The sequence below is a fragment of the Magallana gigas genome, chromosome 1 (genome assembly GCF_963853765.1).
Source record: "Magallana gigas chromosome 1, xbMagGiga1.1, whole genome shotgun sequence".
NCBI classification, from domain to species: Eukaryota; Metazoa; Mollusca; class Bivalvia; order Ostreida; family Ostreidae; genus Magallana; species Magallana gigas.
The window spans coordinates 14,769,594-14,779,711 of NC_088853.1; the positions used below are offsets into that span (position 1 = coordinate 14,769,594).

The 10,118-nt window shown below is 31.4% G+C and overlaps 1 protein-coding gene across 8 annotated transcripts in view; it reads left to right on the forward strand.

Moving 5' to 3' along the window:
- LOC105324075 (uncharacterized) overlaps positions 1-5,830 on the forward strand; it is a 275,728-nt gene extending 269,898 nt beyond the window's left edge. For 5 of the 8 annotated variants that reach the window (XM_066083752.1, XM_066083773.1, XM_066083790.1 and 2 more), the window contains 4 exons: positions 317-374; positions 1,582-1,716; positions 1,969-3,696; positions 4,486-5,830. In XM_066083752.1, the coding sequence (XP_065939824.1) occupies positions 317-374; positions 1,582-1,615 (92 nt within the window). In that variant the 3' untranslated portion in view covers positions 1,616-1,716; positions 1,969-3,696; positions 4,486-5,830. Of the gene's footprint in view, positions 1-316; positions 375-1,581; positions 1,717-1,968; positions 3,701-4,485 lie in introns of those variants that run through there. The other 3 variants (XM_066083757.1, XM_066083784.1, XM_066083778.1) reach the window with 3 other exon arrangements.
- Positions 5,831-10,118: the final 4,288 nt, after the last annotated feature.

Consider the following 10,118-nt stretch of genomic DNA (forward strand, 5'->3'; position numbering starts at 1 on the left):
TTTGTTCAAAACGCGTTTCTACACGTCTTTTCGTCCAAGGTAACGTGTTCCGGTGTATGAAATACCTGAATGCGGTGAAGCATGAATAGTGCTCTCGGTCTTATATAGGGGGTGTGTAGCGATGAGCAGAACAATGGAAATCGACAACTAATATGGCGGTAGTCGGAGATAAAAGGGAAATAATGCGTATTTATGAATTCATGTCAGCTTTAATCATTTTAAGATTGATAAAGCCACAAAAGGGACAACTGTTTCTTTAAAAGATTTCTTGTTTTAAACTATATTTATGCAATAACGATTCTTTGATCTTTTGCAGTTTCATACCATTGTTTTCCCTCTCTCAGTTCCTATGATGAAAGTAGTCAACTTGATAGGTTTGTTTCAATCTATTTTGTGAATGTTTTTCTTGTTTGATATTAGGTTAGTCATAGCTGTAACAATGTAGCCCTCTCCGATTTTTTATATCTGATGTTTACTCCCCCCTCCCCCCGAAACCCCCCCCCCCCCCCCCCAAAAAAAAAAAAAAACGGGAGAGGGCTACATTATTGCAGCTAGGTGTTAGGCCTCTGGCTTTTGAATGACAATATATAGATGGAGTTATTTCCTTATGACTTGTGACAGAGGCTGATGTGCACAATTCTATTTGACTTTCAAGAAATGTTCACATAGTAATGAAAATGTAAAGTGTTTAATTACATTTGCTGAGTACCACTTTCAATACTGTAAAAGGGATTATTTACATGTGAGGGAAAATTTATACTACAGCTTAAAACTGGGTAAAATACCCCGCATTTGCATATGCGAATTTAAAAGAAACTAAGCTTTAGTGTGGTAAATCACACATTCACACACTGTATATGCATTTCTTTTTTTTTTTTTGTTCTTCATTAAATAATTTTTGGGAGTTGATTTTAATCAACTCTCCTATGCAGTTACTCTGGCAAACCGAAAGTGAAACAGTGTTTGGACCTAAACACAAATCGTCACCGCTGACAAGACTTAGTTCTTGAAAATAATAGAAAATTCGATGTTATGTATGCTGAAGCATTGTTTTTCAAGGAAACTTATCTATAAACACTTTGAAAATAGTCAGATTTTATTTAATACGAACAATTTATATATTTTTGTAGTCTCATGTGTTCCTACGCCAGAGTTTAATAAAGTCTCGTTCAACCAGACGCTCGGCTCTCTCCGTAAATCTACGACAAGCAGAGAGGCTTTCTTGCTTGTCGGAGATTAACGGAGACAGCAGAGCGTCTGGTTGAACGAGAGTTCGATATCAATAGTACCTGGATCTATACGATTCTAAGAATTGTTTCGATTACTAATACATAGTTTGAAATCTATCTTTAAATATTACACTACATGATTGATATGGGGTTTCTCGAAATTCTTGTCGGAAAAGTCTAAAAATTCATATAATATAAAAAAGCGTAATTCAAATACAGACTAGAAACTAATTGCCATGCAAGATAAGTTGATTTTAAAATAAATGATAATCGATAAAATCAACTCCCGTCAGTACTTCAGTAATTTGATTGTATTTGACTTTGAAAATATTTTTGAAATTTTATCTAAAAGGGTCAGTGTCGGAGTTACATGTACACAATCCTAAAGGTCCAAGTACAGCACCTGAATCACATGTGACTGAAGAAGATTTGATGTCCAAACCCTACAAGAATGGAAGTGCAAATGAATTGGATGTTACGCCACAAGGTGATCATTTTTTTTATGTGTGAATGTGTGTGTGTGTGTGGTGGGGGGGGGGGGGTAATAGAAGTGATATTATTGAAATGATTAAAACTTTTCTCAATTACTTTCCTTCTTTATTTAAGATGACAATGGTTCATTGATTTGCATCGTTTAAAAATTAAAACCCACCCATAATGGTTTCTCTTTTCATTAAGTTTTATGCATGCCTGTCCTTAGTATTTGCAAAGTAAGATATTCATGATATTGTTATAACAGAGTGCTCCTTTGAGATCGAAGACGATGATGGAGCTAAAGTTCTTGCAAGTCCAGTTGCAGCCAAGAAGACTAAAAGCAGCTCAAATGATATATCTTTGTTGAAGGGTCTGTCTATTTATAATTTGACGAATTAGCAATTTATTGCTATCCGTTTTCATCCCTCGTTGTGCCTCATGCGTTAACAATTTTACTTTTTTAATTTCTTAAAAACTACGGGGCTGATTGTTACCATTTTTGGTGTGAGGCATCTCTACGGTAAGAGAAATCTAAATTGTGAAATGCATGGCTCTACCATCCCTGGGGCGTCACATGTGGGGCCAAATATGCAAAAAAAGACAAATTTTCAAAAATCTTCTCTACTCCCACACATGAGGGCAAAAAACTGAATACATCGTTATGATGTTCACTAATTCCTCTACCTTAATTGTGAAATTCATGGCCCCTGGGTCAGGGATTCATGACATGAGGGGGGAGGCAATATGGCAATTTAGTGTTAATGCATATAATGTTAAAATTCAAAATGTTCGTCTCTATTCTCACACATCTGTATAAAAAACTGACTTATAAATATGTTTACCAGGAAGTCCTCTACTGAAATTTAATTTCATTTTTATTTAATTTTCATGTCCCCTGGAGTATGGGTTTTGACTCTAGGGCAAGGCCAAAATGGATGTATAGGTGTTAATGCATATAATGTTAAAGAATTATTCTTTTCACTCCCACACACCTGAAAGGAAACTGAATTCATAATTTTGTAGACCAGATCGTTTAAGTTTTTTGCCAAAATTGTAGGTTTCACAGTTCTCTTTGAAAGATTTCAGGCAGGAAGATGGCCGTCATTGAAAATTTTTAATTTTTCTACTCCAGAATGAAACCTTATTAATTAAATGTATATACGAGACTCCTCGACAAGTTTGTGTATGGGTTGTATGCTACTTAGGTGACCGTTAAGGCCTATTGTTTACCCTATTCAATCAATTTACAATCATTGTTTGGGCGTATTTAGCAGAAAATGTTTTGCTCTTAATCCCTTGATAGATAAATTGAATTAAAACGGCCATTGAAAATTAATATAAACTGTCTATTCAGCAATCTGAGCTCTCCGTGTACGCCGCCATTACAGATGCTATTAATAAATCTGTGCAATAGAGCTAAAATGAATAAACTCGGTGGGTTGTTTTTTCTTCATTAATTTGAAACCTGGAATAAGAGGCCACCAGTCTTAAGCCGCCAGTTTGTCATTGTTCCACAAGTGGCCGCTTAAAACAGGTGTGACTGTATAGCTAAATCCAGTTGTAAGCCTTACATGTGTACTAACTAAAGAGCAGCTTTGTTTATTAGTTATCTATTTTTCATGTTATCTTTCATAATAAAATAATTTTGGGAACTTTTTCTAAGCCTATAGAGGCATTTAAGATAATGTACAAATTACATGTACTTGTAATAACATAAAAGTAACACAATTAAGTCTATTCATATTTAAATGTACCTGTAGATAAGTGCATAACATTACCATGTACATGTACATGATATTTAGAGTATAAAGTTTCTTTCTAAATAGTCAAATGCAACACTTTTACAGAACCTTGAAATGGTAAAATTTAAAATTGATCTCTTAATGTCAATTTTTTTCCAGTTAAATGGTCTAAAGATGAGACGGAAGCAATCAAATGCTTCCTCCAAGGTACATCTTTGATAGAAAAGACAACAATACTGGTAACCTACCTAGTAAGTATGTTTTAAGGTCACCTTTATTATTAAGTGATAATTTCCTATTTTTTCTGCTTGTCACCAATTGTGTATTGCTAATAAAATATTTCAAACTTCTTGAAAATGTCAATGTCATTTGCTTTCTACTTTAGTACAAAACATTTATGTGATAAGAACACACCTTTTTAAATTGTTTACAAACATAGCATGGTGAAAAACATGTGCAAGTGAATATTAATAGTCTGTCCCAAGTTATTGCTTCCATCACTTTTTGATTATTTTTAATAAAATTAGTATGCATATTTGTGAAAGAAATACAGTTTAAATTGACAAAAGGGAAAATATCCAAGATATCTTCATTGACACATTATATCATTTTTCACTCGTAAAAGTTCACAGGAATGGAAACAAATTTCTCATGGAGATTTATAATGTGAAATGTTTACATCTTTTCACCATTCGGAACCCACTTGGAATACCTCATACAATTTTTCAACGATGTCATCCAGGCTATTATGGCGGATGAAATGCAAAATCCCTATAGGCTTTCTATTTTGGGTTGTGTATTGAAGCCTAAAGCGGTAGAGGGGACATTTCAAAACAGATAATCTTGATAAAGTGGATGGATGTAGTTTGAGCATGAATGTATTTATGATAATCAAAATATTAAGGAAGAAGTAGTGGAAGCAAAACTTGTGACAGAGTATGGTATGCCTTGTTTCTCTACATAGGTATTATCTTTTTTACATGAATATGTGACAATATAAAAATTCTGATTGTTCATATCATTTTTAAAATCTTTTCAAGGTAAAAGAAAAATCCAGGAGTTTTTGGAAAAACATAAAATGTATTCATTGGAAGGGCTTGATGAGAGGACCAAATTATTGAAGATTAGATCTAAAATCTTCAACGAGAGAAAAACAACAATACTTAGGACATTTAAAAAATTAAATGAAATGAAATCAATGTATAAGAAACAATGAATCTCATCATTTTACACATGTAATGTAACTGTAATGTAACAACAAGACGTAGGGCATGTATGATTATATATTTTTAGCTCACCGAGACGAAGTTGGGGGGAGCTTATGCTATATCGTCGGCGTCGGCGTCCGGACCTGGTAAAAGTTTTTGTTGCTGGTCCTCTATCTAAGTTATTACTTATCCTATCTTCACCAAACTTGCATGGATGATGCATCTGGACCTCCTTATGAACTTGAAAGACTTGGATGCTGAATCTGGGTCATGAGTTTCAGATGCTGGAGGAGGTTAAGGTTTTTGGAACAGGTTAAAGTTTTTGTTGCAGGTGCCCTTTGATGGCAATTTCTAAGTTACTACTGATCCAAATTTGCATGGATGATGCGTCTTATGATACTGAAGCACCATACAGACTTGAATGCTGAATCTGAGCCATATGTTTCGGATGCTGGAGGAGGATAAGGTTTTTAGAGCTGGTTAAAGTTTTTGGAGCAGGTGCCCTCTGATGATTATATCTTAGCTACTACTGGTCCTAACTTCATCAAACTTGCATGGATGATACATCTTATGATACTGATGCACCTGACAGGCTTGAATGCTGAATCTTAGCCATAGGATTCGGATGCTGGATAAGGTTATTTTTTTTGGAACAGGTCACATAATTAATATATTTAGTACTATTTCAATTTTGCATAGTTGATTTAACTATAATATAAATGAATTGCAAAGGTAACTTCAGATGCAGAGCCTGATCTCCATTATCAAGGATGCTAAAAAATATATCTTAATAATTACTGATCCTAACATTACCAAACTTACATTGATGATGCGTCTTATGATACTGATGCATCTGGCAGGCTTGAATGCTGAATCTGAGCCATAGGTTTTGGATGCTGGATGAGGTTTAGTTATATTGGAACAGGTCACAGGTTTTATAGATAATAGCTTGCATAATAGTTAATTTAACTATAATATAATGAATCATACAGGTTGCTTCAGATGCAGATCCTGATCTCTATTATCAAGGATGTTTTTTGAAAATCTCCTACCTCACTCTAACCTGATTGATAGGTGTGTTTGTTGTGAAATGATATAACATGATTCATATAGTATTGTATGATTTGATACACTTTTGTTCTATATTATACAATATTATATCATATATTATATTATAAAAAGTATTTAAAAAAAAGTGATATTGTATCACTGTTTTTGTGCATTATGATATGATATTGTATCATTATATTGTTATGTAAAGAATTTTTTATAATGATGCAATAATATATAAAATGATATTGTATTATATTCTATTTTATCACATGCTATTGTTTCATATTATATTGCCATACATAATATGGTATAATATGATATGATGTTGTATTGTTGTATATATTATCTTATCACATTATATGATATTGTATAAAATGATATTGGTTTATATGATATATTATTGTATCACATGAACTAGTATTATTTGATATTGTAATATATAATATTGTAACATGATACGATATTGTATAATGTCATATTGCATTATATAATACATTACTGTATCACATGATATTGCATCATGATTTGATACAATGTTGAATCAAATTATATTGTATCTTATGTTACAATATCATATTATGTACCAAATATGATATAATATCATACAATACAATATCATACTTAATTATACAATATAATATTATGTGTTACAAAACTGTGATGTATTATGTGATATGATATTGTATCCTATGATGCTTTACTGTATCATATATTATGAAGTCGTATTTTGGATCAAATGCAATAATGTATAACATGACATGGTGTCTTATCATATGTAACAATATCATATTGCATCATTATTTAATACAGTATTTTATTTTTTTTATATGATATGTATATTTTAAGTATCATAGGATGCAATATCATATTTTATATTTTGTATTGATTAAGATTGTATCTTTTAATACCATTTGAAATGAACATATGATTATTATACAATTTTTTAACATATGATATAGTAACATGATATTGTGTTGAAACAGTATCCATGGATATCAAAGATCATTAACTATGATTTTCATGTAATATGATAAAAGTGGTCTCATAAATGTGGTGCTTTATAAAGGTGATGTTTTATAAAGGTGATGCCTCATCTCGGTGCTTTGTAATCTGTGATTACCTATGTTTCTTATAATGCAAGAAAGTGGCCCCTAAACGGGATATGTATTGCAGACGACATCCTAATGTCTTTATGTTTGAAAAAAAAATATGTTTTTAGCTGCATAATCCTTTTCGTCCTTTAATATTTTTTTATGCCATGCATTTGATCAGTCATTTTTGTTCCCAGAGTAACTTTTAAACTTTGTCAATTTCTTACATGTGTACTTATTATAAATGTTATTCATTAACATTTGTTAATGAATGGTTCATTCAATACATGATCTTTGATCACCTTTTTTGATTGTTATATATGAATTATTAAGAATAAGTAAATCAATATTAAGAACTTTATTTTCTTGAAATTTATGAAATTTGAAATATAAAGGTTGAGAATAGATTATGAATATTTTGATTTCATAAATTTACAGATCCTTACATACATGATTTTGTTGCACAGAAAATATGAAACTGTATAATTGAACTGTAAGTTCACCAAAATAATGGACATGTTATGCACATTTAATTTTGAATGCAAATGATTGCTGTATTAATAAATTTGAAATGATTAATTGTTTAAACTTTCAAAATTGAACTAATGTTTACACCTTGGTCCATAAATTATGAATGAAATCTATTTGAAATTATTTTTGATGATTAGTAAAGTTTGTTCATGAACTTGAAATTTTTTTTTTTCATTTATTTGATATGTGAAATTCTAAAATACATCAGGACACATGTAGAATGGATTGAATTGAGAAGATAATCCTCAATAGGGATGCAAATTAAAAATGCTACATGTTTTCCCCATTTTCACAAATTTGTGACGCGAAAAAAAACCCGGATATACGGTATAAGACTGAAGTTTTTTTCAAAGGTGTGGGCATGATCAATACAGGTTTGGGTATCTCCACACAGTGAAAAGGGCTTGCAAATCACGAAAGTTATGGTAAGTAAAGAATGGTCTACCTAAACCCTAATTAAGTAATATGTTAAAAAATGTATGATCGGTTTTCCATAGCCGTACAAGACAATAGCAACATAATAGAGGGATAACATAGTATATTTTTTAAGGCTTGTAGTTATGAAAAATCAACAGATGTGAGATTATTGTCATTCCACAGACCTCTAAATGACCATCTATGAATATTAAAAGTCCACACCATCAACTATGTGAGATATTAGCAAAGCTTACATATACATGTGCACAGTGACCTGGCATTATATCTTATTTCTATGTTGCGTGGCGATAACAAATGATAGAGCATTTGCAAATCATGAAAATTGTTGTAAAAAAGAATGGTCTACTTAAGCCCTAAAAATATAAATATGAAAATATACGCAAGGCCTCCTTAAGCCTTATGAGAGAATAAAAATATTAAGGAGAACATTTTTAGCTCACCGAGATGAAGTCAATGGGAGCTTATGCTATACCCCCGGCGTCGGCGTCCGGACCTAGGAAAAGCTTTTGTTACAGGTCCTGTATATAAGCTATTACTTCCCCTATAGTCAACAAACTTGCATGGATGATGCATCTGGACCTCCTTATGAACTTGAAAGACTTGGATGCTGAATCTGGGTCCTAAATTTCAGATGCTGAAGGAGGTTAAGGTTTTTGGAGCAAGTTAAAGTTTTTGTTGCAGGTGCCTTTTGATAGCAATATCTAAGTTACTCCTGGTCCTAACTTCACCAAACTTGCATGGATGGTGTGTCTTATGATACTGATGCACCAGACAGGCTTGAGTGCTGAATCTGAGCTATAGGTTTCGGATGCTGGAGGTGGTTAAGGTTTTAAAGAGCTGGTTAAAGTTGTTGTTGTAGGTGCCCTCTGATGATAATATCTTAGTTACTACTGGTCCTTACTTCACCAAACTTGTATGGTTGGTGCGTCTTATGATACTTATGCACCAGATAGGCTTGAATTCTGAATCTGAGATATAGGTTTCGGATGCTGGAGGTGGTAAAGGTTTTAAGAGCTGTTTTGTTGCAGGTGCCCTCTGATGATAATATCTTACTTACTAATGGTCCTTACTTCACCAAACTTGTATGGTTGATGCGTTTTAAGATACTGATGCACCTGACAGGCTTGAATGCTGAATCTGAGCCATAGGTTTCGGATGCTGGAGGAGGTTAAGGTTTTTGGAACAGGTCACATGTTTTATAGATGATGAACTGCATAGTTGATTTAACTATATTATAAATGAAACGCAGAGGTTGCTTAAGATGCAGAGCCTGATCTCCATTATCAAGGATGCTAAAGAAATCTCCTACCTTACTTAAACCTGCTTGATAGAAAGATGTGGTTGTTGTTAAATGATATTACATGATTCGTATGATAAAGAATTGTATGATATTAAACACTATTGTTTAATATGATACAATATGATATTATATGTTATATTGTAAATAGTTATATGATATGATATGATATTTTTTTCAATTTTTTTGATATTTTACGATAAGATAATGTATCCTGATATTGTTCTGTATAGTATTGTATATTGTGATGCAATATCATTTAATATTATATTGTATATATAATATTGTATCATACTATATTGTATAATATGATATTTGTTTCTGTGATATTCAATTATATCACGTGAAATTGTATTATATGATATTGTAATATTATATGTTATCGTATCATACGATATTGTATAATATGATATTAGTTTATATGATATATTATTGTATTTTGTGATACAATATGTATAATATGATATTGTATTATATAATATTTTACTTTATCACGTGATATTGTATCATTTTATGTGATACAATTATCAAATTTTATTGTATCGTATGATACAATATCGTTTTATGTATCAAATATTATACAATATCATACAATACAATATCATACTATATTAAACAATAGTATCATATGTTTCAATGTTATGATGTATTATGTAATATGATATTGTTTCATATAATTCAATTATATTGAATTTTATATAATGATGCTGTATTATGTGATCAAATATAATAAGGTTTAACACAATACAATGTCATTTCATATTAACAATATCATCTTTGTTTATTACATTTTTTTATTGTATTAAATGATATATATTGTTAGTATGATAGGATGCAATATTTAATTTTATGTTATTATATTGATAAACATATAAACATATGATTATCATACAATTTTTTTTAACAGATGATATATGACTTTGTGTCAAAACAGAATCCATGAATATCCAAGATCATAAAGTATGATTTTCATATAATATGAAGGTGGTCTCATAAAGGTGATGTCTCATAAGGGTGATGCCTCGTCTCGGTGAGCTTTGTAATCTGTGATTACC